We start from the raw sequence: 22,898 nt of genomic DNA on the forward strand, positions 1-22,898 counted from the left end.
TAACCTAACCACAGCACTTGGATAGAAACTGTCCTTAAATCTGTTTGTCCTAGCCTTCAACACTCTATATCGTCTACCTGACGGTAAGATCTCAAAAAGCAAATGGCCCAGATGTGTATGGTCCCTTAGGATCATTTGTATCTTCCTTTTACATGCCATATTATACAGATCCACCAATGAGGGGAGAGAACATCCACAAATCTTTTGTGCTCTTCTCGTCACTCTTTGGAGCACCCTTCTCTCTGCTTCCGTGCAGCTCCCAAACCACGCGCAGAGGCAATAAGATAAAATGCTCTCAATGGAACTACGATAAAAGGCAACCAGCAGACTCCCTGACAGTTGTAGTGATCTTAAGAGTCTTAAGTAGTATAGTCGTAGGCAGATCTGGCATTAGATCACGTATTGAGAAACATCTTTGCACACACTAGGCCACCAGACCTGCAGTATTTTTACAAACCCAAAATGTCCTGCTAATCTGCTGTCATGACAGTCCCGTAAAACCTCTCCCATAAGAACCTCTGGCACATACAGCTTCTCACCTTTATAGAGACAGCTGTCCCCCCCTCCCAGGATCTTTAAAGTCTAACTCTCCCTCCTTGGTCAGTGCCTTTCTGATCTTCTCAACCCAGGGACTGAGGGAGGCTGGTCAGCTTCTCATGCTTTGCTATGTTACTATGGCTCCTCTCAACTGAACTGATATAAATCTCATGCCTACAACTTTCTCCTTCTGATTCTGGGAGGAAGGGCAAGGTGTCTGCCAAAAAGATCAATTTCCCTGGAAGGTACTTCAGGGTGAATCGGAATTTTGAAAAGAATTCTGCCCATCTTAGTTGCTTAGCTCCTGTTAGTTCCCAATGGGGGAAGCAGAGCACCTCCAGATTCAGTAAGTCAGTCCACACCTCAAATAGCACTTTAAAGGTTTCTGACCAGTGCTGAGAGGCAGCCTCCTTACACCATATGGACCAGTGCCTCTCAATCTCTGAAAACTTTCAGGAGATGTATATGCAGGGGTGCAATTCCTTCCTGGGACCCTCTTGTAAAATTATCCCTCCTGTAGCAACGTTGCTGGCGTCCACTTGAAAAATGAATCTTTTGTTCTCATCAGGATGACAGAACACTGGCTCAGAGGTGAACTACCTTTTGCGATTGTCAAAGACTTGATGACAGTTATCACTACAGCTCAGTTTAGCTCCCAGCTTCACCCCTTCCGGCCCCCTCCCCTTTGTTTTGAGTAAGTCCGTCAAAGGTAACATGGTTTGGGCTAAGTTTTTTATAAAGGGCTGGTAGAAACTGGCAAACCCTAAGAAGGAGTGAAGCTGCCATCTAGTTTTCGGGGTTCCCTCCCCAACACATCCTGGACATTGGCAGAGTGCCTTACCTGTAACCCAGAAAGTCTAACTCTTCCTTATGGAACTCACAACTGGACAGGTTTGCATAAAGCTTGTTCTTATAGAGAATGTGTAAAACTTCTCTCACCAATTTCACATGTGATGGTAAATTGCTTGAATAAATCAATACATCATCTAAAACTACAACCCCCTTGTACAGAAATTTGTGTAATACTTTATTGATTAAAAAGGTGATGCCCTTTGTGGTCCAAAGGGCATCACCAAGTATTCAAATTGTCCTTGGGGGGGTGTTAAACGCTGTTTTCCACCCATCTACCTCTTGGATGTGGACCCAGAAGTATGCATCTCTCAGATCCAATTTTGTAAAGATTTTCCCATTAGCCACTACCCCCAGCAAGTCTCTAATCAGGGGGATGAGGTAAGCATTGGACATAGAGACTGTGTTTATCCCTCTGTGAGCTGCAGTAATCAGTGCACAATCAAAGCCTCCCATCCCTCTTTTTCCTAAATAGCACAGATGCAGCGTGAGAGGCGCTGACTAGGTGTATGAAACCTCTTTCCCAGTTCTTGTCAATGAATTTCTGCAATTTCATCCTTTCAGCTGGACTCATGGAGTACAACTTTCCCTTGAGAAGGTGGTTCCCCTGAAATCAGTTCAATGGCACAACCTGTGGCACAATGGGGTGGCAACTTGTCAGCCTCCTCCTTCTCAAATACTTGATTTAAGATTTCACTTGGCTTCTCCTGAGTTAAGCGCATACACTCCAGGGAGGAGAGGTGGAATACCATTCTGGGGCCCAGCCATGCTCCTTGCGTCTCTCATCAAGGAAGCATAGATGGCCAATGTTCCATTGTACATAGGGGTCATGGTCAGTGCACCAATGGATCCCGGGAATCTTGCACTGAGTGACACTATAAAGGTCCTATTTTTCCAATCATCCCCCAGTCCCACTGGTACCAGTTCCATCTCATATAGCGCAAGGGTCTCTCCACATAGGGTTTCCGTCCATCTGCTCAAACATAGTAATTTTCTTTAACTTCACCAAATTTAGCCCCAACCCCATGACCAATGCCAGACTAAGTTCCTGCTACATTCGGAGTCAAGCAGAGCTTGGACCCAGATGTGAGTTCCTTGCTGGGGGTTCATTAGGGTTATGGGGATATAAAATACAGTTCTTTCAGTCCTCACCCAACGTGGCAGACTGATCTCTTGGACCTGGTGGTTGGCACCCTTCATAGCAGGTCTCAGCCATTTCCCGATGGCTGTGGCACTAATCCTTTGCTGCTGGAAGACTTCTTGATCCTGGGCTCTCTGGGTCACTGTGGATTGCACCTGCTGCGACTCCCTCACTTGCCCTTGTGGCACTCCTGCCCACTTGGTTGTGAAGTCTTTCACTTGTGCTTTCTCCGTGTCCAGGGTGGGGGTCTGCTGCTTGGGGCATTCAGCCACAAAGTGATTGTCAGCCCCACATCTCAGTCACAGCCCTTGCTACATCCTTTTCGGCAATGGCTGCACCGTCTCGGCCACTGTCTCTCTCTGCTCTTGGAGTTCACTCTCCTCCACTGGCCCGCCTGGTGTTGCAGCTGAAAAAGTTTCACCACTTATTCATGGTTTTAAATCTCACAAACCAGTAAAATCTATCCCAGGATAGACAATTGCTTTTGCCACAAGATCGAGATTTAGGCCAGAGCAGTAAAACTCAACCTTCACTGATTCCATTCAGTCTTGTACCTTGCTTGGAACTCTGCGGAGAATACTTGCACTGACCTTTTCCCCTGTTGCATACATTTAAACTTAGTTCGTGCTCTTTTCCTCGAGTGGGTCCTCGAACTGCCCCCATAGTGCACACATGAAGTTTTTCACGCTTCACAGTTCTGGGGACCAGGCTTCATACAGAGTGGCATACCACTTCACTGCTGCCCCTCTGAGCCTGAAACCAAGGTAACTCACCCTGCTGGCATCATCTGGGAAAGTATGGCCCCGTTCATGCAGGAACTCTAGCACTTGCACTGTGCTCCATCAAATTTGGCTTCTAGATTCTGTTGGTCTATCAGCTGCAGTGGCACTCCCACTGGGAGCCCCAGTTACAGCAGTTGTTCCAGCACTCCTGCTGGGGTTCCAGGTAGCTGCTGCTGTTGTTGCTGCAGCCCCACTGGGAAACCGGGTGGAGCTGGCGGGTTTCCCTGAGAGGAACAACCTGACCTGGTTGTTGCGTGAGTTGCAGTGTCAGCATGTTCTAAACAACTGCTGTGAGATCCCCATCATCTCCCCCCTCAACTCTGCAATCTCTGACCAGAGCCCTTACACTGTCTCACAAGGGTCCATCTCCTTCAGTTCCTGCTCTGCCTGCTCCTCTTCCCCTTCGAGAATGCCTCCTCCTAAGAACAGTGTCTTTGAAAAGTCTACCCCGTCATCAGTCCCAGTAAGCAGCATCCTCCTAGCTGATGCTCCTTGAGGCACCCACACCATTTGTGTCTTCTCAAACTAATCCAATGAGCCCATTCAAGATCTCAGGGTCAGGCCCCCACCCATATTTCTTTCAGCTTTGACTCGTTGGGCCCACACTGATCTGTGGGGACTTCTGTGGCCTCACTTGGTTTTGTGAGGACTTTGGAGGTGTCCTCGCTTTGCTCTGATCCAGTGGCTGCAAGTCTCCATCATCTGGCGTAGCTCGGGTCTCAGTTCTTCCAATTAGATAGTGACTTCAGGCAAAATGTGAGGTTTTGCCAAGTAACACTCAATTAGACTTCGACTTTGACTGTGAAGACATAGGAAATCTTTGTTATGTTACAAGTGCATACTTCAACCTTTAGAGACTTTGTCTGAAATGAGGATCAGAAGCCAAGACAGCTTCTCTCCCCCCACCCACCCCCCGATCTTCAAAGACCTACCTATTTATAACACAGGTCAAGATATCTCCGTCTGAGAAATGGAAGTCATTCTCAGGCATCCAGATGGTTCAAGGAAGGCCCCCACATTCTCATGCATTCAGTGACATCTCCACAGGCAGGCCTGGGAGGGGTGGGGAGGCTTAGTAACCTTCACCAGATCAGCACACAGGCATAACATCAAGCAGAGGGAGATAACAACACCAAACAAAAGACACAGAGCAAATTATGACAGGAGACAGAACATGGATCCTGACATATCAGTTACAGATGCAACCCTGTTTTCATTGTTGCCTTCTGTGCAGTCATATATTGGGATTTTAGGAAACTGCTGACTCAGGAAGTAGATTGAGCTCTTTAATAAACACTTTATTGAAACACTGATTGCAATACAGCTTTGCCCACTGATGCTTCTCTTCTTGCATCTAGGTCGAATGCATAGTATCTGACAAACGTATCATGGTTCTGATCTCGTTTATTGGGACTCCTCTGAGGAAGGCTGTTGACAGCACCTGGGATCTAGTTGAATGTGCATGCACCACTTATGAACATGATATTTCTGCCTTTGAATAGCAACCTCTTATTACTGTCACAGTCCATCAAGACAACGTCTTAAGATGAAGCCCTTTCCCCCTTTGCAATTCTCAATAATAGAGACTTAACCTTTCTAAAACATTTTGTTCTAAATAAAACAATATTGATCTTGTAATATCAAGTGTATATAACCTTTCTGCATCAGAACTCAGTGATGGGAAAAACTCTGGTAAAATAAATTACTGTGTGAGAGGAAACTTCAATACTACTTTTGGGAGAAATTGCAAACTGGGCCTCATCACAACCCCTTTCTGAAATATCTTAAGGAATGGAGAGTCCACTTAATTGCCTTGCAGACATAACTGCTACTTTGCCTAGACTTTACATAAAGTCTAATGAAGTTGTAGCTAAAGACTCAAAGGATTTAGCCATCAAATGAGTCAAACCTAATGACAAGGATCATTGTTGAATCAGTGCAGGTTTCAGAGGAGTTAGAATTAATTAGACCTTCAAGAAATTTCTCAAACTATGGGAAAAACTGACTGGCCCTGAATCATAGGTAGAATGCAGAATTCGCTGCTAAGTACACTAAAGAGTGAAATAAACCATTCTCTTCCATTAAAATAACTAATCTGAGGTGCGCCTTTTCAGGCAAAACATTTTTGTTTGAGGTTCATTCCACAAAACATGCCCACTTATTGCTTTATAAGCATCATATCAATATCTCCCTAACTTCTGAGGAGAATCTAACCTCCTGGGAAGGATTCTCCAAACTGTCAAGTGTAGCTTGGCTAGTTTGTGATGATGTATCTGCTCCTATGCTCATTAAATTGGAAACTACAGGTAAGTAAACGGACACTCCTTTGGACAACAGCCTTAAACTGGGAAACCACATCTGTCAAGGCCAAAAAGAGGCCATCAGAATAAGACCTATGCCCTCACATATGACCTTGGCTATAACTCTCCCTACCAGGGGAATGGGAGAGAAACATAAAAGAGCCTCCCTATCCACTGAAGCTGAAAAGCATCCCCTAGAGAGTGAGAATCCCTTCCTGAAACCAAACAAAATTGTGGAACTTTTGAATTTTTCCTTATCAAGAATAGATTCATCTGAGGAAAACCTCACCCCTGGAATACAGGGTGCAGATATTACTATAGTATAGCCCACTCGTAGTTCATTAAAAGAGTCCTGCTGAGCTGATCTCCTTGTGAGTTTTTAGTGTCCACGATATGTATAGTTTGCAGAACCACCCTATTTTGTAAAGCCCAATGTGTCAGACAATGAAATTTCAAATTAACCAGACTCCATGTGTTACAATGTTAAGGATTTATTTGATAGTTCAAAGTTTCTGAGCGCAGCAAGATTGGAACTGATACTTTTCCCTAGGTGCATAGATACTTTAAACACTTGTACATCAAAGACTTCTAAGCCAATCTACATTCCCACTATGAAGTGATACATTTCACACGGTTACTTTCTCTTATCACTTTGTGGTTCCCATTCTCACAGGGATGGCCAAGCCGGCATTCCCGGAGGCACCTTATCTTCAAAGGGATGTTGCCTTTGTTAGTATCAGGGACAGGAATTCACACCAGTGTTAGTAGCAACTATGCTTCTACTTTGATATGCAAGGTTTCTCCTTGAGGTTAATAACATGGGTTAGAAAATGGAGACAGCTAAGCTAAGCAGTTCATCACAGTTTAAACCAAGCATCATATTATATCACGGTAACTTTCCAGTGTCTGACACAATGCCAAATGGTGGCTGTCTCCAGGGACATAAGCCAAGAACCAGTACCAAAGAGGCATAATAACCAACACTTCACTGGGATTAAAGCCAAAAGATGTGCCCATAAAGAGATGTTGACCTTCAGATCATTTTGATATTTTATTTTTTCTACGGAAAATAAATATTGTTCTTGTCTTCTTTCTAGGAATAGAAAATTACTTGTGCAGAGAATATAAAAACAGAATGCCTACCTGTAACAGACGTTCAAGTGGTCACCTGTGCAGTCACGCACATGGATTCCGTGCCTGCACAGGACCCAACCTTCGAGAGATATCAGAGCTAGCCTAACACAATTTTTGGCAGGCTTTTTCCTTCCTTCTGGGGAGCAGACATCCTCTGCGTATAGAGACTTTTGGTCAGAGTGGCAGCAGCTGCAGCTGGTTTGCTTAGAAGTTCCATGGATTTTTACCCTTTAAGGTAAGTTGTAGCCTTTTATCAGTTTCTCCCAGCTATGTTAATATACATTTAAAGAGTCATCTAGTTTTTAGAGTATCTGGGAAGTATTCTAACTTGGGAAATTCTCTCAGTAGAAAGGTACCAGTCCTTCTGTTTTCTTCATTGTCTGGCACAGGGGTAGCCAAACTGTGGCGTGGGAGCCACATGTGGTTCTTTCACACATATTGTCTGACTCTCAATGTCCCACCGTCCCATCACCTGGCTTGGAGAAGGCATTACACTCTTTAAATCACTTCTCCAAACCAAGTCAGCAAGTGAATGCATTTAAGTTAAAGTTGTTTTCTTTTCACCTCTCCCTCCTCCCATCAATTTGCTTGCCTGCCTTCCTGCCATCTGATGTTCATGTCTTGTGGCTCTCAAACATCTGGCATTTATTCTATGTGGGGGATATACATATGTGGCGTTTGAAGGCTCCCCTGGAAACTGGTAACTTAATTGGACTTAATTGGAGCGCCTATCGGTCACTCTGGGGTGAAGCAGTAAAAAACTTTAATGGCAGCTAAGAGCTTGGTCTTGTGGTCTGTGAATTTCTAAAACTTAAACCTGAACTTTTTCTTGTATTGCCCCCTGTACATGCAAAGGTGCAGGGATTTGAGATTGCAAATTGTTTTAAGCTATGGGACAAAAAAGAACACACCCATTTGAGGCAGAGGATGCACTGCCCCTTAATTCCCAAAAACTAATGAATCTAAAAAATTCTATGAACTCTCCTGGCCTAGACATTTCTGATATTTTTGCAAATATTATTTCTTCATTAAATCCTTATCTGACCACAGACAGCCAAGCCACCCTGGGTCAATTCAGAAAATTTTGGTTTGATCAAAAATGTAGAGTCATGAGGCATTCCATGTGCACATTACAAAGTAGAGTCAGAGCATTTGGTACTGAAACATCAATCCAACTTTTGTTCCAGTTTTGGTGTTTCTATAACTGAAGGAGGGAAATCTCAGCAGGAAGACTTGAACCTTTCAATTTTACAAAAAAAGAGATTTTTAGAATTAATATCCTTAGGTATTCAAGTACATGATTCAAAATTTGATGTTTCTTCTATTTCTCCAGATTTGTGGTTCCACTGTTTTTTCACCCTCTATAACAATACTCAAAGTGAGTCATTTGTTGATTATCCACCTATAGCTTTGGAGATTTTTCCAACATGGGCCCCATGTCAGTTTCAGAATGCAAGCAGCTGATTAATTCCTTACTTACACACAAAGCTCCAGGGAAAGATATGGTGCCCCCAGAGGTATTAAAAATAAATTCACAGTGGTGGTGTCACTTTTAGCCCAACTATTTTCAGAAATCGATCATACCTGCAACTATCCCTTCCAACTGAAAACAAAGTATTATAAACCCTGTTTACAAAAAAGTTAATAGGCAAGTTCCTGCAAACTATCACCCTATCAGCCTACTGGATATCTCTTCTAAATTACATACCCACCATCTTTTGCTCAAATTGGAAGGATGGGCTCAACATGGACCTAACGTTGAGCCTGATCAGGAAACTCCAGCTGGTGCAGAATGCAGGAGTGGGTCCTCATTGAGACCCCGCAAACAGCACACATTCAACCTGTGCTGCATGAGCTGCACAGGTGACCAGTTGAGCCCTGGATTGGTTCAGGGTTTGATACTTACCTTTAAGTGCCTTAATGGTCTGGGACTGCCTCTCCTGATATATCCCCCAAAAGGCATTACATTCCGCTAATAAGAACTTGCTTGTGGTCCCTGGTACAAGAGATATCTGGCTGTCCTCACACAGGGCCAGGGCTTTTCAGCAACCTGGCCCCAACCAAGTGAAACTCTGCTGAATACCATCCGTGCCCTGCGGGACTTGACGCAGTTCCACAGGGCATAGAAGACATTTGGTTGAGGACAGCAACAGCATTCATCTGGCAGGCATTCTCTCTCCCCCCCGCAAGATGGTACAATAACTGGAAATTTAGATTGCTATCTGAGCAAATTTGACTGATATTTTATTGCAACTGTAATATTTAACTTACATAATGTTTATACATTATTTACATCACCCCAGCCCTATTTGCAGGGATTGGGCAGTATGAAAATAAAATGTAATAATAAACATATTAAAATCATGCATATTTTATTTATTTATTACCGGGATTCCTGTCCCGACAAGGCAAGCTAAGGGTGGGCTACAACATAAATATGTATACCTCATTAAAATAATAAAATTTCTCAATTAACAATGTAGTTATTAAAACAATGAGTAATTAAAACACAAGATGGCAGTATTTCTGAGGTCTGCTCAAAACATTCCAATAGTCAGATCCAATTCATAGGGCATTTAATGCATATGAGCACCTTAAAAACAGTTCTGAGCTGGTGTGCAACAAGAGAGGCAGACCGTATAAAACATCTGCAGCCTCATCTAAAAGCTTGGCAGAAGAGCTCCCTCTTGCAGGGCCTGTGGAATCGCAGGAGGTCTCACAAGGCCCTGATCTCCACGGGGAGCTGATTCCACCAGGTCAAAGCCAGAGCTGAAAAGGACCTGGCCCTAGTTGAGGCTAAACAAATACTTTCAGGACCAGAAACTACCAGCTGACATTGATCGGCTGATCGTAAGGGGAACCTATGGGGAGAGTTGGTCCCACAGTTATGTTGGTCCCTGGTCATTCAGGGCCTTAAAGGATAAAACCAAAACTTTTAACCTGATTCAGAACTCCACCAGCAACCAATGCAGTCCACAACTATCAGCAGCATGTGCGCCTGCAAAGGTGTCCATCATTGACAGCAGGCACGCTGCTGCCTTTTGCACCAGCTGAAACTTCTGGATCAAGTCTAAGGGTAGGCCCACACAGAACAAATTACAATAATCTAATCTGGAAGTGACTACTGCATGGATCACTGTAGCCAAGTCATGGGAAGAAAGGTTGGGAACCAGCCGAAGATGGAAGAAGGCAGATTTGGCAACCATTATGACCTCACCCTCCACAGATAAAGAGATCCAGGATCACACCTAGGCTCCAGGCCCTGGATGTAGACATTAATGGTATCCCATCCATGGCCAGCATACGGGAGTAGGCCAGGTAGGCAGTCACCTAGGGCGGCACCTGCCCTTCAGAAGCACCACCGGGCACTCCCTCTCCCCACACCCACTTTTGCCTGCCAGGGTCCGTGCACAGACCCCATTAGTGGAAGCACACACTTGTCTACATACAAGTGGAAAGTGGAAGCACAAACTGCTCTGAGCCTTCCTTCCTTTGGAAGGCTCAGTGCAGCACAGGCAGCGGTCCCTTAGTTTTCGCCTGCTGGCAGACAAAAGCAGCAGTGCACACTGGAAGGCTCAGAGCGGCGCAGGTGCTGCCCCTTGCTTTCGCCTGCTGGTGTCTGTGCACAGACCCTGGCAGGCGAAAGCAGCGGAATTCAATGCTCTGAGCCTTCCTTCCAAAGGAAAGAAGACTTGCAGCAGTGCGTGCTGCTGCTGCTTTGCTTTTGCCTGTCTGCCTCCAGTCCTCCCCTCCCCCAACATAAAGGTGAAGGAAGGTCAGAAGTTGGATTTCTCCACTCAAATCCCCATGACTCAGGTACAAGACCTCCATCTTTGATGAATTCTGTTTCAGCCAACTCTGCCTCAACCAACCAGCCACAGCCCTCAGCACCCGATCCAACAGGTCAGTCCGTTAACAGATACAGCTAAGTGTCATCCACATATTTTATAGTATGTTTTTAATTTTATGTGAAAAATACAGAGACTGAAAGTAAGATAAAATAGAAATACCACAGAGTTTCATTTATACATTTGTAGTCCTATTTTTGTTGACAAACGCATAAAAATCAGAGAAAATGTCATTTATACTTATATACTTTTGTTTTGGGTTGGTCTACATACAATTACATTTTCATTCCTAACAATAGGAAGATTTCTGACCATGAATCATTGTAAGCATAAACACTTTAAACATATTCTGTCTCTTAAACATTCTGGTCTTTATCATTTTATTCTTCTTGAAATCTTTAAAGCTTTCCAACCACATTTTGATCAATATATCAAAAAAATACATTCAATTTTTCTTGACATTCGGATTCTCGTAAGATGTTAACTTTTCCATGATCAATTAATGTATTTTTCCAGTCAATCAATTCTGGGCATATTTCAGCTTTTCATATAAATTGCAAATCCCATCCTAGCTGCTGTCACCAGGTATTTAAATAGTTCGTTATGAATTTTTGATACATTGGACCAAAGGTGTCGAACTCCTTTGTTAAGAGAGCCAGATTTGACACAAATGAGACTTCATGGGGCAGGCCGGAGGTGTCATAAAAATGTCATGTGAGGTAGTGGAGACATAAACTTTATAAATGCCACAACGATTTTTTAATTTTAAACACAAACATGCTTAAAACTCTTGCAATATTTTGTTTAAAATGGAAAGGTGAGGGAATAGTGGGATTTGGCAATGCAATTTTTAAAATAAAACACCGAGAGAAAACACAAGGGGCACAGCAGAAACTAAAAAAAAAATAAGATTCTCTGATCCTGGGGAAAAAATGAAATGGCACTGCAATGGCACTGCATCCGCCCCCCACCCCTGGGTCTGCTCACATTGGCAAGGAAAATGTGGAATGCATTTTTCATTAAGGTCTCTGGACCCTATCTATCTGGGCACAGAGAACTTAATGGAAAATCCATTCCATATTCTCCTTGCAGCTTTGCTTCCTGCTGCAGCTTGCAAAGACAAGGAAGAAAAGACAGTGAACTCAAAGAGCAAGGAACTTAATCAGCCTCAGAGCTTCAAATGGTGAGGATGGGGGTGGGAGGAGAAAAGAGACCTGTGGGCCAGATTAAAGCCCTGGGTGGCTGGTTCTGGTCCGTGGGTTGGTCATTTGACTCCCCTGTATTAGGCAGTAATCAATGTTCCTTCTAAGCTGCAAAGTTTGTGAGTTAAAATTCTGCTTTGTGAGCTCATGGCATTAAAATTGTGAGCTACTACATAAATTAGTGTGCTCTGAGGTCATCCTTCCTGAGCTAAGGAAAAAATGTATGAGCTGGAGGCTAAAAATGTGTGAGCTAGCTCACACTAACTCAGCTTAGAGGGAACACTGACGGTAATATATTTAGTACCATTATTTTTTTTAATTTATCAGTAAGTTTATTTTTACTATCTTTTGTATTTCTTCATGGCTCTTTAATATTTTTTTGTGATCTGCTAGCGTTTTTGGTAGAATATCTGCTTTTCCAACTTTAGCAATTAAAGCCTTAGCTACCCAAGACATGTCTATTCTTGAGTATGAGTGATGTCTGTCTGAGTAAAATGTAAAGTCTCTTCCCTGTGAGTGGAAGGTTCACCAAATGACCCAATTCTAACATCTCCATGTATTTAAATACATTCTTTTGTAATTTCTGCCTACAGTTTTTTGATCTTTTTTTAAGATTGTAGACTGTTCATATCTTCAATGTTCAGGATTTCACCTTCATAAAAACCTAACAGCATTTGATAAAAGTTCCTTCCCTTGTGCTGTCAGTTCAAAGCCCTCTTGATGAATCTCTCCAGGTTTCTGCAGAACACCTTCCCAGACTTTGACAGATGAAGGTTATTGTGCTAGTAGGTTATTGTCCAGAAAACATAGTCCGTGGTCCCAGAATCCAAATTGCTCCTACTGGCACCACCAATGCAATCAGTGGTTCACCTCCATTACTGTCTGCTCCCACTGTATTCTCCTTCCCACAACAGGAAGGATCAAAGGGAACACCACCTGCACCCCCACTCTTGTCCCGAGAGCCTCCTAGTCAGCCTTAATGCTTCCGATGGTGTTCACAGTTTGAACCCATCACAAATGGGTAGTGCTCTGTGGGTTTGATAAGTTTTGAGATCCTATCCATAATATCTTTAATTTTCACCCCTGGCAGGCAACACGCCTCTCAGGCCAAAGGGTCAGGCCTGGATACATGACTTTCCATACCCCTCAGCAGGGAATCACCAATAATCACCTTCCTTTTCCTTCCCTTGCCATTTCTCCATGTTCTCCACCCTCTGTTTTCCTACTGTTTGTAATACTTCTGCTGGCAATATTTCCATCTCTGCCTCTGCCGCAAGGGCCTGGAATGGATTTCTTAGTGTAGTCTTGCTTGATGCCTTTGGGACAGGACTGTAGCACTCTGAAGAATCTCATAAAGACTTTCAACTGCACTGCTGTCCTTTCAATTGGTCTCTCCCCTTCCCTAGGCAGGACATCAAGGCTTCGGTTTATGAACTCCTCCCCTTCCTTGATTCTTTCTTCCAGGCTCCGAACCTTCTCCTCTAAGAGTTCTATTAACTTACACATCTGACTAATCCGTCTTGTCCTCAGGGAGAAGACTAACATGTTACACCCCCTGCTGCAGGTCATTGGTAATGGTCCATGAGCTTCATCATCCCTTCCCAAGTGGGGTAAGCACAACAATGCAAACTTTCCTAACTATTTATGAGATCCCCAGGCTCACCTCTGACTCAGCAGCCAGAGCAACAGTAGAGGACAGGGCCAGCAACCTCAACTTAGATGTGGCCACAATTAGCCAATCATCCAATTATGGCTAAATTGTATATCCCCTCAAACATAAAGAGGAAACTATTTATGCCAGGCATTTTGTGAATATTTGTGGTGCAGTTGCCAATCCAAATAGCGATACAGTGTACTGAAACTTTTTCCACATACCAAAGCCTAAGATATTTTCTGTGTTCCTCCTATACTATAAAAATACACATCTTTTAGGTCCAGTACTGCAAACCATAAATCATTCTTCAACAGCTGTAGAACCTGTGTTGATGATATCATATGAAACCTGGACACCTGTAAAAATTTGTTCAGTGCCCTTAAATCCAAAATTGGTCCATTTTCCCCATCTTTCTTTTGCATCAGAAAGACATGAGAACAGAACCAGTTGAATCATCAGGGGTCTCTACTTCCTCTAATACCCCTTGTCTTGAAGTGCATCTGCTTCCTCTTGCAACTGAGGCAAATGATATTCACAGCCACTGGTTGTGCAGGTGGTAGTGAACTAAAACTCCATCTTGTATCCATGTTTAACAATGTCAGGAACCCATTTGTCTGAGGTTACAGAACATCAGGGCTTTTTTTGAGCAGGAATGCACAGGAATGCAGTTCCGGCTGGCTTGGTGTCAGGGGGTGTGGCCTAATATGTAAATGAATTCCTGCTGGGCTTTTTCTACAAAAAAGTCCTATGTGAAACACTGGTGACATCGGGGGGGGGGGGTGGCCTAATTTGCAATATGAGTTAGTTAGTTCTTTATTCACGGTCATCCGACCAGCTTAAAAATACAAACAAAACAGCAACAAACGCATCACCTCTTACACGAAATTCCTAACTCCTGCTGTTACATATATTGTTAAAACCCATAACCAAGATTTACACTCTCAATTTCCCTCCTTTCCAGCTGAGCAGCTTAGCAGAAACGGGCAATCTTAGAAGAAACATCAGAATGAGCGTCAGACAGGAGGAAGGCAATTTGCTCATCCTCCTGCCAGCCCACCAAGGGTCCGAGAATCGGAGAAATTAGACTTGCCCTCAAGTCCTTGTAGTTTGGGCACTGCAGAACAATGTGGGAAGTTATTTCAACCTCATTGCAATTGCAGGGGCACAGTCTTTCCAGAAATGGGCGCCTGGCGTAACGACCCAAAAGCACCGATGAAAAAAGTGCGTTGAGCCGTGCTTTTGAAAAAGCTATCCGATATTTTGAGATAGTAATATTGAAAAGATAACTGGCTGGGGATAGTACTTTGGCTTGCTTCCCTAAGAAAATGTGTGCAGAAAGACTAGTTCTGGCAGATCTCAGTTCGAGCTCCACCAACCTCATGCGCAGACGTTCTTTCGCGTCCCTCAACTCCATCATTGCTAAGGACTCAGGGGAGAGATCACAAAGTCTGAAATGGTCTAGACATCTTTTCTCCCAGGTTCCCACAATAGGGTCTAAAAGAATCAAGTGGGGAAGACCATCTGACTTTGAAAGAACCTTCAAAAAGTTACAAAAGGTGTTTAACCACATGGACATCTCGATGCTTGGGACACCAGCTTCTAATCTGATGGCAGAGTTTGGCAGACAGCTAGGAACAGACAGAAACTTGTGCAGGATTTTAGTTTGTACTATCTCTAAAATATGGTCTCTGTTCATATCCAGCAGCTCCCAATGAGGCTACTCTCAACAACTTTGCCTTCTGATAGTTCCTCTTCATTTGCATCAGAATCTCATCAATCTTTTCTGAAAATAACATATGACATTCATATGGGAGATCTTCTGCTCTCTGGTGTGTGTCCAATGGGAGTGCATTAGATCATAGCCATGCATGTCTTCTCAAGACAACTGAAGTGATACTTTGACCTGGATGGCCCAGATGTCCTCTCAAAAGGCAGTTAGCACGTCATCAGATCTTGGAAGCTAAGCAGGGCCAACTATGGCAAGTACTTGGATAGGAGACCTCCTTGGAATACCAACACCAGGAGACAGAAGCAGGATGTATGAAGCCACTTCTCTGAATGCCCTCCATGCCCCAGTAGGGGTCACCAGAAGTCACCATAACTTCCAGGCATGCACGCACACACACAACGTACAAAATGCAAAAAAAAAAATCATATTGGATGTGTCTTTCATTTAAGTATCTACTTGCATTGATCTGTCGCTGAGCCAGTCTCATTTGGAGAACCTTTGCCAATTACTTCTTTTAATTCTTCTAAACAGGGATTTAACTTCTCCAAAGAAACAACTGATATCATTCCATGATGGCTAAATAGTTGGCAATCCTAAGATCTACTGCAGCTGAAGAATACATTTTTCTGCCTATTGCATCCTTCCTTCTTTATCCACTAGCACAACATGATTGCTCTGTCGCCCTCTTGGTTGCATCTCAGGCACTAGGGATGATGGCAGAGGACACAGTCCCAAATAACTGCATTTATCTTGCTTCACTCTATAAAGGTTTCTAATCAGTGAGATGTAGCTAACAAGGATGCAGGCTTATTCCACAATTCACCTGCCATCTCCAGGAATCCCTCTAACAAAAGGAACGCTACCGCTCCTGGGTACTCAGAATATAAATGTGACAGGATTTTATCTCTAGGGTGTTGAGAGGTATCCATCCAACAATTTGGCCATGCGAAGCATCTGCTCAGCATAAAGCCTGAGATCCTCCAATGGTGAAGAAGATGGCACATTCCAACCCTTTCATTTGGAGACAGATCAGATGGGACTTCCAAATTCTCTTCTGATACAAGAACAGGTTCATCCCTTAACCCCTCATCCAACTCAAAAGTTAGTTCACATACTGTTGCAGCAGTTAGGACCAAAGTAGTTATCACAAACTTCATAAAATACTTACACATGAAATGCGAAATGGTCCAAACAACACACCTTCCTCTCCATTCAGAGGCCAGTAACGCTCACATTTTTTCTGTAAACAAAACATATGCAGTTTTAATCAACATAACTGTCAAGTCGGCTGAATTCAATAACGAGTCTTTGGTTGAAACAAAGTTGCTAGTTTATTGAAAGCAGAACTGAAGACCATGATAGAGATTGAAGGACTGGGGTACATAGACATTAACCAAGCATTTAAGGTATAGATCAAAGGATTCCTACGGGCGGGGTACTCCATGCAGTATATTTTCACACTAGGATGTTACTCCCTCGTTCCCAAGCCAAGGCCTTGGCGCTTCACACTCCCACAGACACCCGGCTTGAGAAGGCTCCACTATCTTGTTCTCATATCAGCATTTCAAAGCAGACTACACAACAAAGGCATAGCTAAGCGGGGGGGGGGGGGGGGAGGAGAGGTAGCTAGCAGCATTCGGTGTTCAGTATGAGCCCAGAATCCCTTGCTTCTGAACCAGAGTTAGAAAACATGTTAATAAAAATACAGCAGACTTGACAATAACTGCATACATATTTACAAATACGTTGTACAGACCACTGGATATAAATGCCAGCAAGACCATCTTTTCTCAACTGTTTAAAATTTCAGATACTTTTTAGAACTTACTTTTTAATCTACTTCTAAAAAATTTCTATTTGCTCTCTGAATCCTTATGTAATTAATTTTAAGCCCACAAGGCTGTGTTGAGAATACTGCACTTAGCCTTGGTACCATCTAGTTTAGTGTACATGCTCAACATTATATAGTTTTCTTACCATTAATATATCTCATAACGCCTATTGCACTGCATTTTATGAAATCTGATATCAACTTTTAATTTTGCAATTTCTGAAAAAAAAACATAATATGGCAATATTCTGTGAGAAGCCAATTCAGAAAATTGATTTAGTAGCATAAAGGCTGCACACATACCCCCAAACCATGTATACGTACCCTTCCCATTTCAAATTCTCGACAAGCCATTACAATAATCTAGAAAAGAAAAATATAAATTTATCTAACAGTTTCAAAATGCTATTAAACCCTGCTTATATGCTGTCTAACATAAGAGCCAATGTGGTTTGAATGATTCAGATGTCTGATCAGGACACACAAGGCTCAAGTTCAAATTCCCATTTAACCATGAAGTCCATTGGCCACTATTTGAACCGAAGCTATCTCACAGGATTGTTGTAAGGATAAAAGGGAAGATGAGAAAAAACCACACACACCACCCTGAGCTCTTTGGATGAAGAATGGAATAGATATATTCAGATACAGCAATTCGCAATTACAAAAGAAGAGAAACATGTTTGAACATCAGTTCATAGAAAGCATGCTGTGATGGACAGCACTTTAAAATCTTTCAAGTGCTGTGGAAGCAAGTAATGGACTGTGAAGGGTTAATTCCTCACAGAAACAGATAACCTTGAGTGACACGCTGCTCTAAAAGATCTAACCGGTTATGAGTTGAGCAGAGGAAGACTTGAGAACTGAATGCAGAGGAGACAGATATCTGAATTCAGCCCTAACTAAGAAGAGTCGAATATTGACAGAACCTGAGTCTAGCGCTGATAGAGAAGGGTTTAGTGCTGACAGAATTTGTGTTTAGCCATGACTAAGGGCAGTTTAACACAGATGGAATACTGGAAAGGTTGACAGGAACAGTGGGCAATCAGATAAAGACTTCCATTCAGGCCAGATATTCTAGTGAGAGAAGAATTTCCCTACCCAGTTAAAGCAGGGAGACTGTGCTGAAGAATGGAGAGATCCCAGGTTTGGTGTGTTTAGTGAAGGAGTTGGGTACTGAACAGAGTACCCCTGCCTTCTGGAAAGCAAAAGAGCCAGATATGCTCAAGAAAGTATTCTGGAGTGTTTGGAAACAGTGAAACAAAACCCCCTCATCTTAAAGATTCTATGTCACTGAAAAACTTTTTAAAACTCCTAATTGCTTGGAACATGTGATCTGTAGTATATTGATTTACCTCCGAAATTTTACCCCTTTCACCTTTTCCCTCTACGTTGAATAAAATATATAGTTACTTTTGAACTTTAAAAAGCCTAGGAGCCATTTCAATGGTTTCAGTTAAAGGGGGATCTCAACCCTTTCCTCAGTTTTCTGGCTGAGCCAGCAGCAGAATTTCATAATGTGATAGCCAAAGTTCTTCCAAAAATAAGATCGATAAATATCGCTGCTCAGTCAGAAAAGGAGAGAAAAGGAGATCTTGCCTCTGAGGGACGTAAGTGAGTGAGGTCGACATAGGTGAAAACAGCTATTACAATATCTACATTTAAATATGATGTTTAGAACACAGACACAGCACTTACACTATGCATCATGCTTAACGGCAGCCCATACTTTGAAAAGCAACTGAAGCCCACGTGCACAATATTCACAGTAATTACAAATGCAATCTAGATATATTTCCTACAATGATTAAGCGCAAAAGTTATAAGATTTCAAATTTGACACCATGCTATCAGATCAATTCTCTAGGCAGACTAATACTTTTCCCTGTGATAGTTTTGTATGTAGGACAGGGCTTTCAGTTCTGTTTACAGTTAGCAGTACATGAGGCATGCCAAAGTGAAGCTAGGATGTACCATAAGCCACTGAAGTTAGACCTCTCTTAACATTGCACTGCAAGGGGCATTAACACTTGGAGAATAATCATCATTTTGACATGTACCAACTGCCATTTTGGTGAGTTCCAACTGAATATTTACTCTTGGAAGACAATTCACTTCCCACAACACATAACACATAACACAAGCCAAGGTCTGAATGACAGCAACATACATCAGGACATATGTGAGCACATCAAGTGACAGTATCATGCAGACAATTAGCAAGTATGTTGAATTGCAAGTCACCTGTTACAAAAATCTTTACATGACAGAACTGAATACTGAGGCAGGATACTTACTGCAACACTGTACTCCCATATCATCCTCCAGAAATCTATTACTGTATTTGCTAGCGGTCCCTGGGTTGCTACATACGCTTTTGGCCCATGGACTCCCTGAAATTTTAACACACACTGAATGTAGTTAGCAGTTATAGATGTGTTGTGAGTTTAAATACATTTTATAACATAAGCCAGTCACCTTAGACATGAAAATTCAAAGGCTGATTCTATTTAAAGATGCACATCCAAAATGCCAATGTGTCAGTCTCTTCAAACTCAGGAGTAATGTTCAAACCAAAGTAGTGTTTCATTCAAACTAATAACACAAGAAAAATACTCTAGAGTACATGTATAATGAAGAGTGTGAGAGTGACCTTTTAATGCAGAAGGTCAGGATATAAATCTCATTAAAATAAAGTCAGCAAATTAAAACAGAATATTAAAGCCATAGCTACAGTCAAGTCATTGAATGATCTGTTAAGAATACTTAGCTCTCCTGCCCAACAGAACATATGAGGTTTTCTTTGACACTAAGCTTTTCCTGGTCCTTATGTCTTCCTACAATCGGTGTTGATTGTTCTGGCTTTTCCAAATCTTTTTTTCACAAATATTTTTCCACAAAGTTGTGGAAGTCACCACACTCATCCGAATTTTTTGTTTACTGTCCAATGGTATTTGGCAGTGTTGTGTGGAGAAAATAATTACTATGTGCACCTATTACTGTTTTTATTTTAGATTTTATCACTTCTCTCTGCCATAAAGAGCCAGCAAAATGGCTGAAAAGTTAAAACAAATAAATGTACCTTTTGAAACCATTAAAAAACAACCAATCCCCCCCCCCCCGCATCATTAAGGCAAACTAGAGCATCATCTGAAGAGAGAGTATTAATGCATTAAAAATACTGAACTGTGGCTGCACCGTGACTTTTACTTATTGGGCACTATAAAACCTCCTTTCTCTTATTTATTTACAATGTGTTGATATTTACATTATTATTGTACATGATTGTTATCAGATGTATTGTTTCTAAAGCACCAAGTTCTACGAACCAAGGATTTTTGTACAAGTTTAGTGATTTCTTATTCACACACCAATGGTTTGGAGAATACTCTTTCCTCCTTTTTTTTGTGTTCAGGTTTAACAAACTATAACATTCTGTTCACCATCAAGGAAAGTTTGGTACAATATTTACAATTTCGTTAGGGAATAAAGTTACATAATTACATACCTTAATAAAATTTGCATTGATGTAGTCTGAATCTTGTGGGGGAGTTTTTAAAGTCAGTTTAACTCTGCTGTGGTCAACTATAAGATAGTAAATTTATGAAGAATTATTTTGCATGTTACATTTTGCATGCATTCCCCATAACACTGCACAACAAAATAAATGTGATTTTAAGATCAAAAATGCTTCCAAGAACCATTTTAAAAGGTAAACAAACATGATGCATTAGGAGACACTTGCTGCTACACTAAATTCAAGCCATTCATACTTGTTCCAGGAACAGGATTCGTATCTATAGCGAAAGGACTAAAGTCATGTTTCTAGATATTGCTTTTTATTATTGACTTTATGTCCACTGTTCACTAAATTTCTTAGAAGCAAACACAACACTTTTTAAATTTTAAAACACTCAGATCCAGTTCAGACCACCTGGCAAGAATCTAAACCAATTCTATAGGTAAAATCCAATATCAAATTACTATTAATCCAAAATTCTAAACCAGGCCACAAAAAGGCAATTCCAAGTCAGCATGTGCTCCATTACAGTTCACAGGACTTCCTCAACAGTAGGTATGGTTAAATGCACAGCTTTCTTATAGTAAAATCTGAAGGAAAATATATCCAATAATAAAGAATTTTAAAATAAGCCAGAATGGGGTGGGGGGGGGGGGAGACAGGTGTGAACAAAAATGCCAGGATTTTATTTTTGCTGTTCTGACATTTTACTTTTGCTGAGGGCTTACTATGTAGATGTGGTTTTTATAGTTTTTAGCAAACTTCTTGTAAGTTTTTTCCCACTAGCTACCTTGAGCTTCGTGGCAAGGCAGGACATAAATATTTTAGAAACAACAACAGTTTCTGAATTCATTGCGATGCTCTAAGGGAACAGAATTCTGTTATATTTCAGGTTGTTATTTTGAAGACATTTAAGTTACAATTGAGACTACTCATGATCCCCCTAAGTCAATGTTTCATGGTAGATATATCATGGTTATGGTGCAGTGGCAGTTTCACCATATTGTATCAAGCACTGAACAGTTTTAAACTTCCTTCTTTAGTTTTCAGGTTCGGGGATCAAAAACATTACTAGGCTGAAGTCAGGGCATCGCCCTCTCAGCAGAGCTGAGTCAAAACATTGCAGAACAACATTAACTTAAGAAACAAGACAAACCCTACCACTGAAGAACACAGACAACAACAGCAGACTCATCTCTCATCCAGGACTCATGAGTAGCTAACTCTAAAATAAGCTCAATGTCTCATGCTGGCTAAGGGGCACAACCAAGTAGTGTGGCTTCTGAATAGAGCAGCAGAATAATTTCCAGGGAAATCTAGACTTACCTTTTATACTACATCTGTATGTATACAGGTATCTCAAACATTGCACGCATTAATTTTTCCTGCTTATGTATTTTAAGAGTAGTCATGACACTCGTGAATTAAATACCACTGTGTTTTCAGGCAAGATCTCTGAATCACATGGACAGCAGGAGTCAGTTTTTCTAGAAGTATTTCATTAGCAATTCATACTTGCTACACATTGAAGACAACCCACAGTTCAGTTACCATTAGCTATGTTCAGTAATGGTCTGATATTCATCTGGCCAACTCCTGTCAACATTGTTAATTCTTAAAGTTAGCTTGTGGTTTGAAACTAAAGGTTGTATTGGCAATCACTGGCCATTCTTGTTTCTGGTGACTTTTCAAATAACCTGTAACCTTAGTAAAGTAACATTTGGTTAGTATCATACTGACTAAGGGGCACATCAGAATCCACGTTTTATGCATCCCGAGGGTTCAGTTTCCGTACAAGCCTGCAAACATTACCTAGCGTATGAACACTCTTTGCAAATCTTATTGTTCTTATTCCCAGTTTCTGGCATCATACGAGGCTTTGAATTATTGTCTTGCTCCCTCATACAATTTAGTTTAAAGCCCTCCTTATTAGGTTAACAAGGTTGTTACCAAACACCCTTTTTCCTACCGCCCATAAGGTGCAAACCATCTCCCAATAGAAGACCACCATCTCGAAAGCGTAAACCATGGTCCAAAAATCCGAATCTTTTCTGACGACACCATCAATGTAGCCAGTCATTTATTTGAAGTATTCTTTTTTCTCGTCCTAAGCCATGGCCTGCAACAGGAAGCACTGACGAGAACACAACCTGTGTGCCCAGCTCCTTCACCTTCTGACCCAGAGCCACATAGTCTTTTCTAATACGTTCAGGGCTATGACAGGCAGTATCGTTCGTTCCCAGGTGGATCAACAAGAAAGGATAGTAATCCATGGGTTTGATAAGTCTTCCAATCCTTTCTGTCATGTGCTGGATGCGTGCACCTGGCAGAGGGCAGACCTCTCGGGATGATAAGTCCGGTCGGCACACTT

General features: G+C 42.0%; 1 protein-coding gene across 1 annotated transcript in view; it reads right to left on the reverse strand.

Annotated features, from left to right (window-relative positions):
- The window catches only part of PTPN12 (protein tyrosine phosphatase non-receptor type 12), a 142,096-nt gene that overhangs the window by 39,589 nt on the left and 79,609 nt on the right, over window positions 1-22,898 (reverse strand). The window contains exons 3-6 of the mRNA XM_060244687.1: window positions 20,516-20,592; window positions 19,305-19,400; window positions 17,332-17,370; window positions 16,345-16,416 (exon numbers count right to left, since the gene is read on the reverse strand). Of these exons, the coding sequence (XP_060100670.1) occupies window positions 16,345-16,416; window positions 17,332-17,370; window positions 19,305-19,400; window positions 20,516-20,592 (284 nt within the window). The remainder of the gene's footprint in view (window positions 1-16,344; window positions 16,417-17,331; window positions 17,371-19,304; window positions 19,401-20,515; window positions 20,593-22,898) is intronic.

The sequence above is a fragment of the Heteronotia binoei genome, chromosome 8 (genome assembly GCF_032191835.1).
Source record: "Heteronotia binoei isolate CCM8104 ecotype False Entrance Well chromosome 8, APGP_CSIRO_Hbin_v1, whole genome shotgun sequence".
Taxonomy (NCBI): domain Eukaryota; kingdom Metazoa; phylum Chordata; class Lepidosauria; order Squamata; family Gekkonidae; genus Heteronotia; species Heteronotia binoei.